The sequence below is a fragment of the Silene latifolia genome, chromosome X (assembly GCF_048544455.1).
Source record: "Silene latifolia isolate original U9 population chromosome X, ASM4854445v1, whole genome shotgun sequence".
In the NCBI taxonomy this organism is placed as follows: domain Eukaryota; kingdom Viridiplantae; phylum Streptophyta; class Magnoliopsida; order Caryophyllales; family Caryophyllaceae; genus Silene; species Silene latifolia.
In genome coordinates, this window is record NC_133537.1 from 231,672,309 (window position 1) to 231,686,620 (window position 14,312).

Sequence of the window (14,312 nt, forward strand, 5' to 3'; positions counted from 1 at the left end):
GTTTGGATGTAACAAAGTATAAGGTGAGTTATTAACAACTCAAACGACGAATGTCGACATCACATTCGGATAGTCAAGAGCATATTACAACCTTGTGATGTATATCGAAGTGTGCAAACACTAGTCGTTTGCAACATGAGTTTAACATACCATGTGTCCATGTGTTCAAACTCTTGAATTTCATATTCCTCTATTTTCATGTTTGTCTCACATAGCATGAACCTTACCAAGTACACATCTAGGTTCCCAACCTAGGTTTAGGTTCTTTATATTGAAAGAACTTTCTTGTTGTTTATCACATAACCAACGAATTGTGGTGGATGATATAACTTGCACTGGTCAAGTGTTCTACCAACTCGCAATGCACTAGGTATACGTTTTGTAGGATCTTGCAACAATTGTCAAGATGATTAGCCTAGCACTTCTCAAAAGTCCTAGCATATTGTGAAATATAATTTTGAGTAACTTCTTACCATGACTAAGTATCTTTCCAACTTCTTATTTCTCCTTTTAGCTTGAATAGCCTAGGATTTTCATAAATCCTTACGCGTTTTCGAACTTCAATATGTGCAACTTCTTGTCACATAACAGAGTGTTCTGTCAAACACTAGAATAGCTCATTAGTTCTCCTCTAGAATTCATGACGATTCTTCTATGGCTTGCCAATGACCCATCATGCTCTTAAGCATATGATTCATTATTGGATATGTACATTGTTTGGGCTAAAAATAGCATAATAAGGAAGGCCCACTTAATGAAATAAAAGGTTATGGGAGGAGTAATAAGGAGAAAGGAAGCCCGTAATAGGAAAAGGGGAAACGGGCTGAGAGAAGATCAGGGGCATATCGTAGAAGGCGTCCGGATTAAGGAAAGAGAAGTCAGGGAGAAGTTAGGGAGAAGTTAGGGAGAAGTTAGGGAGATCAGGGAGAATTGGGAAAGGCGGCCGAGTTTGGAAAGAGTTCTTATGGAAATTATATTCCCTTTCCATAATCAAAGTAGGACATATCTAGGGTTCTCACCCTATAAATAGCCAAGGAAGCAAATCAAGAAGGACATTCAACAACACATTCACACATTCACACATTCACATTCAAGAACACATCCACACCACGACATTAGCATATTATTATACTCAAATATACATCCGTCCAAGATCTTGCAGGCCTGACGCCTAGCGCCAGCAGGATTAGCTTTACGCCTCAATTGTAATCATCCTCCTATTCAAGTAGTGCAATATTTGGCAGGGTACCGTCCCTCCCGCGGTTGTTCCCACATTGGGTTTTCCACGTCACCAAATCTCACGTGTCAATTTACATTACGTACTTATTTTTCTATTTACTTATCAACATACGAACAATCATACAATTAACCAACGAGTAAGACTGCATTGACCCTAATCAATCAACTTGGTAAAAAATACTTAAACAGTTTGGTGCCCACCGTGGGGCATTGTGGTCGTCAATCGTTGATACTCTAGATACACAATGGATAAGCAAGCATCAGACGCCGTGTCAGAGAGCAGACAACCATCGCCACCACCACCCTCTACTCAAAATCCGGCATCAACAGTGGCTACACAGGCTCCCGGACACATCTCAAGAATTATACCTACAACAAAAACCTCTCTACCTCCTAGGACTCCTGCTGTCACGACCCAAGCCAGACCAGATAAGGGAGCAGCAAGTTCAGGCCTCACCCCGCCACCTAGTCCCACACAAATCTTACTCACTGACGTAGAAAATATTCAGAAAGCCATGGAAAACATGAGAGAAGACCAGAAGAAAGCTGAAGCTGAAGCAAGAAAAAGGGACAGAGAGCTCTGGGCACAGATAGACATCCTGAAACAACAGTCTGCCACCCCAGCAAGCAGGGCAGACGTGGGAAAGTCTCCTCTAGTAGATCTAACGCAGGGGGCATCAGGCAGCAGGAATCCACTTCGACAGATACCGGCTGAACTGATAACCAGATTGGATCTATCCACAATACCATCAGATGGAAGAATAACCCCACAAGGGCTGGGATACCTCACGCCGGGTAACTGGCCCGCGGCTAGCTGTGTGGAGGCACGAGCAGGTGGCATCCCCGTCAGTAGCCCCGCCACGATCGATCAGACACCTGGAGTAGGATCCGAGTCAAACCAACAAATGGACTGGTAGCAGGGGACACTCATTACAACAACTCCTCTAGCAGCTGGAACACATCAGAATCTTCAAGAGCTCGGATCAAGAGGCAATATATTGAACCAGCAGGTAGCCGACAAAGCGGACCCCGTTTTAAGCAAAGATAACAAATCAAAGAGATTGGAGTTAAAAGAAATACTGAGCAGGGTCCCAGGATTGCCACCCCAACTCGAGAAAGCAGCATTAGACAGCTATGCCGACTCACCATTCGTGGACACCATATCCATCACTGCCATGCCAAAGGGATTTACAAATCCGAATATGCCCCTCTTCGACGGCACAGCAGATCCCTTTGATCATATAAGCCAGTACAAGCAGAAAATGATGACAGTAACAGCTGTAGGGAAAGTCAAGGAGGCTTGCATGTGCAAAGGGTTTGGGTCCACCCTAACAGGACCGGCACTTCGATGGTTTGTGAGCCCGCCCAATAGGTCGATATCTATATTTGCTGAATTGGTGAACGCATTTACTCAACAGTTCGCAAGCAGCAGAAAACCACAAAAGCACGCAGGAGATTTGTACAGAATCGTCCAGGGGGCAGGAGAGAGCATTGGAGAATACAATACTAGGTTCAACAATGAGAAGGTAGCAGTACGAGAGTGCGATGTCTCAACAAAGCAGAGAAGCCTTGAAGAGGCCTCCACCACGACTCCGACCTATACAAGCGGCTAACTATGCATCCCCTGCCATAGTTTCGAGGCGATGCGAGAGAGAAGGCATTGCCGCCGCAATCGATTGGAGGAAGATATCCTAGCGAGCGCTTACTAAGCACGCCAACTATTTCTAGTACCTCGGTAGTGGAGAAATCGGAAGAAAGCAAACCACCAAAGAAGAAGGATGAGAGGTACGGACCATATGGAAGGGGAGTCAACGAGATCGAGGAAAATCGGAACTCCCCACTCTAGCGGTATGGATTTACTACAGGTATCGGGGGAATCTTGAAGGCACTCAGGCAGATGGGAGATGGAGTCAGGTGGCCCAACCCACCAGTAGGAGAACAAGCATGGAGAAAGGATATCAAGAAGAAGTGTGAGTTCCACCGTGATATCGGGCACTACACTGAGGATTGCTACACATTACGAAGAGAGATCAAGCGCCTATACGAACAAGGAAAGCTGAGCCACCTATTACCACGTGGGGGCAAGCGAAGATAAGGTAGGCTTCGCCAAGCCCGCGCACCCACCCACATGCACCAAAATCATAAACGTGATAACAAAGCGCTCGGACTTAAGCGGGCTGACATACTCAGCAGCTAAAAGACGTGCCACCGAGACCAAAGGAGACAGGCCAGCCAATTCTTGCAGAATTTCTCACAGTGACATACCAACGGTCAGCTTTGATGAAGGAGATATATACGACGAGCGAGAACATCACGACGCACTTATTATCACCTTACCAATGGCCAATTGCACAGTCAGGAAGGTCTTGGTAGATACGAAGCTCGGTCAACCTAATCATGCTTTGAAAACTATAGAAAACATGGGATTCAAAAAAGGATTTGCGAAGAAGAAGACTATTCCGCTAGTAGGCTTCGGCGGAGAAACAACCAAAATCGTTCAAGCGAGATAGTCATCCCAACCTATGTGGGAGGAGTCAACAAGCAAGTCGGTACCTGGTTATAGACGGCCCCTCCACCTACAACGTCATCTTGGGAAGACCATGGTTGCACCAGATAAAAGCAGTCCCCTCAACATATCACCAGTGCATAAAGTTCCCCACACCATAGGGAGTAGAAACAATAAGAGGAGATCAGGAGGAAGCTAGAGGTCGCTATAAGAAGGCACTTAAGTGCACCGCCACCCTCCCGCATAGCAATTACTGATGTACGACCTATCCAGGACGAATACATCGAACCCCCGGGAGAAGAGCCGGATCAAATCAACCTGGACAAGCCGCACCCGAAAAAGAACCGTGCTCATTGGAGCAGGATGCACAGGAAGCTTGAGACAACAACTAATCAAGTTCCTACAGGATAACATGGATTGTTTTGCATGTTCACATGATGACATGATAGGAATATATCCGTCCATCATAACGCATAAGCTTAGTGTGTACCCAAAGTGTAAACCCATCCAGCAGAGAAAAAGAAAGTTTGCAGCGGAAAGAAACAAAGTGATCAACCAAGAGGTAGATAGCACTTTGGGGCAAAGAAAGAAAATAAGAGAAGTAAAATATCCGAATGGTCATCTAACGTAGTGGTGGTGCCAAAGAAGAATGGAAAGTGGAGAGTATGTGTGAACTTCACCGACCTCAACAAAGCATGCCCTAAAGATCCATTCCCGCCGCCTCATATTGATGCAATGGTGGACGCAACAAATGGGACATGAGATGCGACATTCCCGGACGCATGGAGTGGATACAATCAGATTAAGATGGATCCTGTAGATCAAGAGAAGACGGCATTCATGTCCGAAAGAGGAATATATTGCTACAACGTCATGCCATTCGGCCTAAAGAATGCGAGCTCCACATATCAAAGGTCAAGTTAACCGAATGTTCAAAGAGCAGATAGGAAGAACAATGGAGGTGTATATTGATGACATGGTGGTGAAATCGAGAGAAGGCCAAAGATCACATGCGGCATCCGGCGAAACATTCAAAGACCCTCATGGAATACAAAATGAAGCTAAATCCATCTAAATGCACCTTCGGAGTATCTTCCGGCAAATTCTTAGGCTATATTGTAACTCAAAGAGGGATAGAGGCCAAAGATCGAGCGATCAAAGCTGTCTTACAACTAGAATCACCTGAAAAGCCTAAGGATGTTCAAAGACTAGCTGGAAAGGTAGCAGCCCTGAACAGGTTCATTTCAAGATCTTCAGACAAATGCAGGCTGTTTTACGACATACTAAGGAAAAGCCAGAAGTTTGAATGGACCTCGGATCACGAGCAAGCCTTCAGAGAGCTGAAACACTACCTCAGCATCCCGCCGCTGCTGTCGAACCGCAGCCAGGGGAACCACTATTCCTATACCAGGCCGTCACAGAGGTGGCAGTGAGTGCTGTCCTGGTCAGAGAGCAGGAAAAAGAGCAGAAGCCAGTATACTACGTAAGCAAGTCTCTGCTGCCGGCAGAGACCAGGTACACATCTCTTGAAAAATTAGTACTAGCATTGGTAGTAGCATCTCGCAAACTGCGCCCCTATTTTGAGTCCCACATCATACATGTCGTGACCAACTACCCGCTAAAATCTATCATGAGGAAGCCTGAACTATCAGGCAGAATGTCAAAATGGTCTGTACACCTCAGTGGGTACGATATCTAGTATGACCCCAGAACAACAATCAAATCGCAAGCACTGGCCGACTTCGTATCAGACTTCAGCCCAGCCATCCAGAATCTGGCAGATACGGAGATCCTGACCTTAGAAGGAAGCGAGGAGTCAGAAGTCTGGCAGATGCATATTGACGGAGCCTCCAACCAAAGGGGGACAGGTGTGGGATTAATCCTGCGATCACCATAGGGAGACCTGATAGCAAAAGCAGTAAGATGTGAATTCAAGGCAACCAACAATGAAACAGAATACGAGGCATTGATATTGGGAAAGAAGCTAGCTCTGGAGTTAGGGGTCAGGCACCTGCACAGATCCAGTGACTCTTTGCTAATAGTCAACCATGTAAATGATGAGTTCATAGCCAGAGACTCAAAGATGATTGCATACATGAAAATAGCGAAGGAATTAAAACAAAAATTCGCAACTTGCAAGCTTAGGGAGATTCCTAGAGATCAGAATGTGGAAGCGGACGCCTTGGCAACTCTGGGGGCAACATTTAGACCAACAGAGCTATCCAGCATTCCAATAGCACACATGCTGGAGCCTTCTATATAGAAGGCAGATGAAGTAGACAAAGGAGAACTGGAGGATCCATAGAATGGAGAAGGAGCCCAGACAATTACAGAGGAAGGTGAGAGCTCACAGTCACCTGATCAAACATCTGAGCAGGCAGATGACTGGGATTGGCGTACACCTTACCTAGACTGGCTGCGTCATAACAAGCTGCCAGACGACAAGAAAGAAGTGAGAGCTTTCAGAGTGAAGGCCTCCAGGTTCATACTCATTGATGATATATTATTCAGAAAATCACTGGCAGGCCCCTACTTACGGTGCCTGGACAAAGAAGAACCACAGACTGTGTTACATGCTCTCCACAGTGGCGAACGTGGAAACCATGCAGGGGGCAGGAGTTTGGAAAATAAAGCCCTTAGGCAAGGATACTACTGGCCTACAATGAAGGCAGATGCAGCAGAGTATGCACGCAAATGTGACGCCTGCCAGCGTTCAGCACCAATGATCCATCAGCCAGCAGAGCCCTTGCACCCTATCATTTCTCCCTGGCCATTCATGACATGGGGCATGGACATAGTAGGACCTCTGCCACGAGCCACATGAAACAGAACCTGGATGTTAGCAATGACAGATTACTTCTCCAAGTGGATAGAGGCAGAAGCATTCACAGAAGTAAAAGATAAACAGGTCATTTCGTTTATAAAACGAAACATCATTTGCAGGTTTGGTATCCCATCAGAAATCATATATGACAATGGCTCACAATTCATCTCCAACGACACCGAGGGATACTGTGCCAGGTGGAATATCACCCTAAAAAAAGTCAGCACCCAGGACCCCGAAGTCAAACGGGCAAGCTGAATCCAGCAACAAAATCATCATGGACAATCTGAGAAGGAGGTTACAGGAGTTAGGAGGAAAGTGGGCAGATGATTTTCTACTAGTATTATGGTCGGACAGAATGACACCAAAGATAGCAACAGGTCAAACTCCCTTCAGCCTGGTGTTTGGCACGGAAGAAGTCATTCAGTCAGAAGTTCTAGTTCCCACTCACAGGTATGAAAATATGACAGGGAACTGAACAATGCAGAGATGATCAGAAGCCTGGACACAATTGACGAGCTGCGAGCAAGCGCAAAAAATTCGCCCGGTCGCCTACAAACAAACAAAGGCCAGGAGTTATAACAAGAATGTGAATGTCAGGCTCCTGGAGGTAGGAGACCTGGTTCTCCGAGAGGTGTTTCAAAACAACAAGAATCGAAAAGCAGGCAAATTCGCCTATAAATGGGAAGGACCATACCAGATAGAAGGAGTTGTTGGCCATGGTGCATACAGACTGATGACTATGGACGGTCAAATCATACAACGCCCATGGAACATACTTCACCTGAAGAGATATTACTTTTAATAATAAGTAGACTTTAGCTTTCAGAATGATGTACTATGAAAAGCCAAATCATTTTTTTAAAGTTAAAATAAAAATCCGGTAGTAGGCATACTGCCAATTTCACTTTTATTTCTGGTGTCTCTAACTCTTTTAAAACTTTAAACTACTATTAGATGGTGTGGTCTGGCAGCGTCCTGGGACCACAATTGCTCTGGTACCCCATGAGATGGCGACAGGTACTTCACATCATTTTAATAGATTTTCTTATTTTCAGGCTTCTCTAAGTACATCACTTTGAATCCTAGTGTCTATGGTACTTTGAAAGGATGTCTAGCAGGACTGTCAACTGCCAACGCGGGGTGACAAGGCACATGACACTCCAACATGCCTAACCTATTTTCTCCACAAGGAGCACCCTCACCAGGCGGACTGTGGAACATACGAAAGGGAGCCTGGTTGACAGCTAAAAACGCTTACCCAGCTACCCCTGATACCACCCCCTGGACGTAGCTCGCACTAATCGCAATTAATCAGGGCCCCAGCATGCATGCACACGAATTTTTTGTGCCACTATCTTATTGGGCCACTATCTTTTTGATCCCTAGTAGCATTATGAATAGAATTACAGCTATTTGCAGAAATTTTTTGTGGGGAGCTTCCTCTGATTACAAGAATCCTCCTAATATTAGCTGGGGCATTTGTTGCATGCCCAAGGATGAAGGGGGTCTTGGTATTAAAGAAGCTAAAACTTGGAACAAAGCTTTGTTGGGAAAATATGTTTGGTGGCTTGCTAATAAAAAAGATCATCTTTGGGTACGTTGGGTGAATCATGTTTATATGAAAAACAGTCCTTGGACTGACTACAAAGCTCCCTCTGATTGTAGTTGGTCTTGGAAGAAGATTGTTTTTATCATGTCCCTTTTCAAGCAAGCCTATGTTAATCACCATTGGTTAAATTCTTCTCATGAGTATACTGTTAAAGCTGGGTATGACTGGCTTAGAGGTTCTCATCCTAAGGTTACTTGGTATCATGTCTTTTGGAATCGTTTGAATTTGCCTAAGTCCTCTTTTATCTGCTGGGAGTATATGCATAAACGCTTGCCTACCAGAGATAGACTGCTCAGAATGGGATGCCCCATTGATCCTGTATGTTCAACTTGCTGTCAAGCTGATGAGACTCACTCCCATCTTGTCTGTGAATGTCCCTATGCAATAGAGTGTTTCAGGATCCTTCATTGCAGGCTACATGTTAATTTTCGTGTACAGGACTTAATATCCTGGTTCTCTACTGTTCGAAGGATTTCTAAGTTTCAGAAGCGTTTTATTGGTGCGTGTCATGTGGCCCTTATTTACTGGATTTGGAGAGTTAGAAATGAAGCAAAGATGAATGCTGTTTTGAGGAGACCTGAGGTGCTCGTTCTGCAAGTAATTCATGATCTTAAAGCTAGAGTCTTAACACTTAATTCTGCTCCTTTTGTTCCTAGAGATTATGCATGGTTACAGAATGTATAATTTTTTGATAGCTTAGTTTTTTGTTCCCTGATTTCCTTGTACATTCTATATGGAAAGTTGTAACACCTTTTTTTGATGATGAAATATATATACTTACCTTTCCCAAAAAAAAAAAGAACATGGAACGTAGGGATATCTGCGCTACCAGAATCCTGCAGCGTCCCATTGGTCCTAGAATGACGATAAACTTGCCTAAATTACGCCCCTGTTGGCTTAAAGTGTGATGAACACACCTTGCGTCATGAACAAGGTTAAGTAGTCCAAAACTGCGGCATACGCCTAAATCAGCCATCAGGCTGACACGACAGATAGCTTAGTTTGGATCAGCCTTTTCAAGCTGACCAGGCTGGTCTAAATCAGCCTCTTAGGTTGACACGGCCACTCCTCCTTATATTGCGGCATATGCCTAAATCAGCCATCAGGCCAACACGACAGCTAGCTAAGTCAGAACGTCAGCCTTTTCAGGATGACAGGACTCGCCTAAATCAGTCAAGCAAGCTGACACGGCAAACTTCCCAAACTAGGGAAAATAAATAACAAGCATACGATATGTAGGCTAAAACCTTGCCAAACTATGACAAGGGGCATTCCAAAACATGGCCCAAAATACGGCCCAAAGTTTAACCGTCACCTTGGCGGAGCAACCACAAAAGAGAGTTTTAAAAACTTACAAGTCTGCCACCTCTGGGCCAGACTGCCAAAAATTCATCAAAACAACAACAACTTAATTATCGGTCACATTAATGACCTCCACCTTTGGCATCTCCTCTGCCTGCTGACCTCCCGTTTCAGGTACCGCACCAGCTTGCACATCCTCATCTGCCATAGCTTCCTGAGCTTCGTCAGCAGCGTCCTGGGACATTCCAGCGTCACCCCCAGCTTGCTCAGCCAATGCAGGAGAATTCACCTCCCCAACTTCAGGCATCATCGCACTCAGATCAGGTTGGGTGGGGTAGAGCATCTCCAGTTGCTTCTGCTCCTCCTCTAAAGCTTGCTGGGTGGGAGCCTCCTCAAGAGCAGCACGCATCCCGCTGATTTTTCCCGCCAGGTAGCATATGCAACAACATTGGTGGCCAGGGAGATCAGCTCGCTGATCTTCTCATCAGAGCGCTTGAGGGAATTAGAGAAAGTGTTGCACATCGCTTGAGTGCAAGCCAGCTGATCAGCCCCCTCCTTCAGCTTCTTCTTGGTGACAGCAAGCTTAGTCTTCAACTCCACCACACGCTCCTTCAGATTAGCCCGCTGTTGCGCCAAATCGGCAATAGTCCCCTTCAGCTCCTGGTTTTTGACGTTGGTAGCACGGCTGGTGGTCTGCACTATGTTGATCATCTTCCTATTGTAGAGTGCAGACTGGAGGGTCTGGGGCAAGAAAGTCAGAAGTCAGTAAGAGGAATCCAAACAAAAGCAAATAAACAGGTATAAAATGAAGAGTATTTACCATGAAGGCATTGTGCACGTCGTTCTCAGCCATCTCCTCTAGGGAGAACTCTGAAAATGTCTTCTTCAGAGGAGGGAAGAGCAGCTGGTCGATCTCCGGCCAGTATGGAACCTTGTCCACATTCCCAAAACCCTCTGGGAAATAAGCGGTAATGCCTCCGCTGGATGAAGCACGAGGACTGGCAGGAGGAGTAGGCGGATGACGAGACAACGGGTCAACCTCCAAGGGCTCGGGTGCAGCAAAACTGGAAAACGTAGGAGGAGTTTGGAAGGAAGCAGCAGGAGCACTCCTCTTGGAGATAGAGGCCACATCAGGGCTGACATAAGGTCTCTTCCTTTTGGCGCTTTGGAGGATGATTTCTAAAGGATCAACTTTTGAACCTGCAAGCAGATGTAGTCTCAGACGACAGGATACTTAGAACATCAGGAGGAACCGTGTGCAAATTGAGACGGTTCTGGAAGTCTTACCAGAAGACATACTATGAGCCGACTGAGGAGGGTTGGAGGAGGAAGCAGGTGAAAAACCAGGGAGCAGGTCTGGGAACTTTTTCTCAAATTCAGAGATACTGAACAATTTGCTGCAGGCAGGGATCTTGGAACCAATGCGGGTCAGGTCACAGGGGCCTACATGAAGACGATGAAGTAAGCTAGTAAGCGGCGAAATAAAATAAATCAGGTGACAAGAAGGCTACTTACTCGAAGTTAGAACCCATTTCTCGAAGATGTAATCAGCAGGAGGTTGGATGGAGTCCTTCCTCACAAAGAAGAAGTCCTCAAACCATTTCTCATCACGGGATTTGGACACGTGTCTGAAGGGAGCTTCTCCACGACCCCGGAAGGAGAATTGACCCCTACCCAGGGACCTGATATTGTACATATGGGCTAGATCGCCCAGAGTGACAGGTTTACCAGTGTTCTGACCGGCGGCCAAAGAGTAAAGAAGAACCCTCCAGATGGCAGGAGAAATTTGTGCCATGGCAAAGTTGTTGGTGAAGATGAAGTCTTGAATGAGTTTAGGAAAAGGAAAACGGAGGTCGTATCTAAATGGGTACAGATAAAAACCAACCCACCCCGGACGAAGGGCGTCAGCTTTCCGTCCCGGTTCAGGGATGGCATAGTCCACCCCATCACCAAGACCAAGCAGACTCTTGATCATATGAATGTCGGCCGGAGTCAAAGCGGAGTCACAGTCGTGGGGATGTTTAAAGAGCCCCCGAGAAGGAAAGGTTGGGTCAAGATTACGGTCAGCGGGTGTGGAGGTTAATGAAGATTCTCGAGTTTTACCCATGGCGAAGAAAGAGAAAATGGAAATCAAAGAAGAAAAAGAGGAAGAATACCTGATGAGAGTATTAATGGAGGGTGGAACAGTGAAGCCGGCGGGGTAGAAGAAAAGGAAGGTTGAGGGTTTAGAGGGAAGGAGATTTTTTGAAATGATTTGAAGTTAATGAAAAGTGAAAGGTGGAGGTTGGGGTTATAAAGAAGAGAGAGGGAAAAGGGGTGCGAGAAAAGAGGAATAGGGCGGCTGACGTGATGGATTGCATGAGAAGGAGTGAAAATGACGGCTTAGGGTTTTGGCATTCGATTACGTAAATTTCTTGCTCGACACCTTAAAGCGTACTTCACAAGAATTTTGGGGCAAACTGTTTGGGCTAAAAATAGCATAATAAGGAAGGCCCACTTAATGAAATAAAAGGTTATGGGAGGAGTAATAAGGAGGAAGGAAGCCCGTAATGGGAAAAGGGGAAACGGGCTGAGAGAAGATCAGGGGCCCATCGTAGAAGGCGTCCGGATTAAGGAAAGAGAAGTCAGGGAGAAGTTAGGGAGATCAGGGAGAATTGGGAAAAGCGGCCGAGTTTGGAAAGAGTTCTTATGGAAATTATATTCCCTTTCCATAATCAAAGTAGGACATATCTAGGGTTCTCACCCTATAAATAGCAAAGGAAGCAAATCAAGAAGGACATTCAACAACACATTCACACATTCAAATTCAAGAACACATCCACACCACGGCATTAGCATATTATTATACTCAAATATACATCCGTCCAAGATCTTGCAGGCCTGACGCCTAGCGCCAGCAGGATTAGCTTTACGCCTCAATTGTAATCATCCACCTATTCAAGTAGTGCAATATTTGGCAGGGTACCGTCCCTCCCGCGGTTGTTCCCACATTGGGTTTTCCGCGTCACCAAATCTCACGTGTCAATTTACATTACGTACTTACTTTTCTATTTACTTATCAACATACGAACAATCATACAATCAACCAACGAGTAAGACTGCATTGACCCTAATCAATCAACTTGGTAAAAAATACCTAAACATACATGATTATTCTAATGGCAGAAACATTAGTAATTTTTAATCATGTGATCAACCATTTCTAGGTTCAATGAATGACCATGACTGCTTATGGTAATTCCATTTTCATCGATATGAATAACCTACGTTTCTCGTTGATTTGATGTGTATATCTCAATACTTATCCAAAATCCCATGATGTGATTGGATTCATCATAGTCCATTTTCATCCAGAATTGAAAACTCAAATACTTCTTTGTGAAAGATAGTACTAGCTCGTCATTCTCAATGAGTAATGAGTTATAAATTTTACATGATGATTGCTCCCACTAAATTCCATGTCTTCACATGATAATTTCAAACTCCCACTCTATTCCACATGTTTCGAAATTGACTACTCAATCGAAACATTTCAAGAATTGAAATACATTTTGCTTTGCCAAGTTATTAAGATTAAAACCATATATGTTCCCAGCATATCCTTTCAAAATACCTATTTTGAAAAGGTTTCAGCCTTAAACTTATGGAAAGAGATTTTGATCTCTAACTCGTTCATTTTATAATGATGCGTAGCAATGTCATTATTTAAATGTGAATTTCATTTAATACACGTCCTTCTCAAAATACCCTTTTCCGGAAGGAGGTTAAGTAATGACACTAGTATGGTTAACAATTAACTTAGCTCTTATAGATATCGGCATATCTTTCTTTGCAACTTTTAGTTATAAATCTCATTTATTTTCAAGGATGCAACTTTCTTTCATTTAAGCTCTTAAGTAAATATCAATGTTGAAACTCTTGGTCAAATGTTGTTCATAAACTAGCCAAATCTCTTGTTAAGTCTTTTCATTAGTCATTTTCTTCCAAACTTTCTTTTGGTCTCCTCGTGTAGTTATCTTAAGAACATATTCTTTTGATTACTTCACTTGGTCTCTTTTGTCATGTAGATCTCATCTATTCGAGTACCATAGATCTCATCTATTCATGTATACCTTTTATTTAGGTATACAAATCATTCTTTGTACTCAAGCATACCAATCATTCTTTGTATTCTTTGTGTCTTTATTTTTCTCTCACTCTATCTTTAGAATAAATACACTAAATATTCAAAGGTAGTTTATGAGACACAAGTGATGATTTTTGAAGTAAAAGGAGGACTATCTCATAGATTGACTAATAGTTTTAGATTTGATGAGTGTACTTGGTGATTGACATTCCTTTAGGAGAGTTCATCAACTCAACATCACTTTATAATTGATCATACATAAGCCTTAAGCTTGTGGACATATAATGAATCCCATCATTATAGTTGTCTATTAGATCACTTTAAGTGGATGATCATATGTTTCTATGTGCAAGCATATAAAGACGATTTTTTAGAACAAGGAAATACGATAAAAGGGGTGACTTGGGTTGCAAACCAAGCCACCAATATCCAAAATACAACAATTTTTTAGAAAGGATCAACTATTTCCATGTCGAACACGGAAATCAAAATAGTTCTAAAAATCCGAAACATAACTTAAAATAAGACAATAAAAAAGCCAAGCTTCATTGGAAACTACTCCTAGCTCCTTGATGATTTCTCAAGCTTGCTTTTCATTTCCCTTGTCTTTGCTTGGAGGTCCTATTTACAATAAAAAGGGGATACATTATCACAACTTTGTATCAAAATACCATAGTTGAATTAGAAACATAAAAGAAAGGAT

General features: G+C 43.8%; 1 protein-coding gene across 1 annotated transcript; it reads left to right on the top strand.

The window, feature by feature from the left end:
- Nucleotides 1-7,965: 7,965 nt before the first annotated feature.
- Nucleotides 7,966-8,865, top strand: LOC141619555 (uncharacterized). The gene has a single exon (XM_074436571.1). It carries the CDS (start codon nt 7,966-7,968, stop codon nt 8,863-8,865), a length of 900 nt encoding a protein of 299 aa, XP_074292672.1.
- The last annotated feature ends 5,447 nt before the right edge of the window (nt 8,866-14,312 follow it).

Coding starts and splice junctions, on each gene's coding strand:
- LOC141619555 (XM_074436571.1), top strand. CDS start 7,966: ATGAATAGAATTACAGCTATTTGCAGAAATTTTTTGTGGGGAGCTTCC.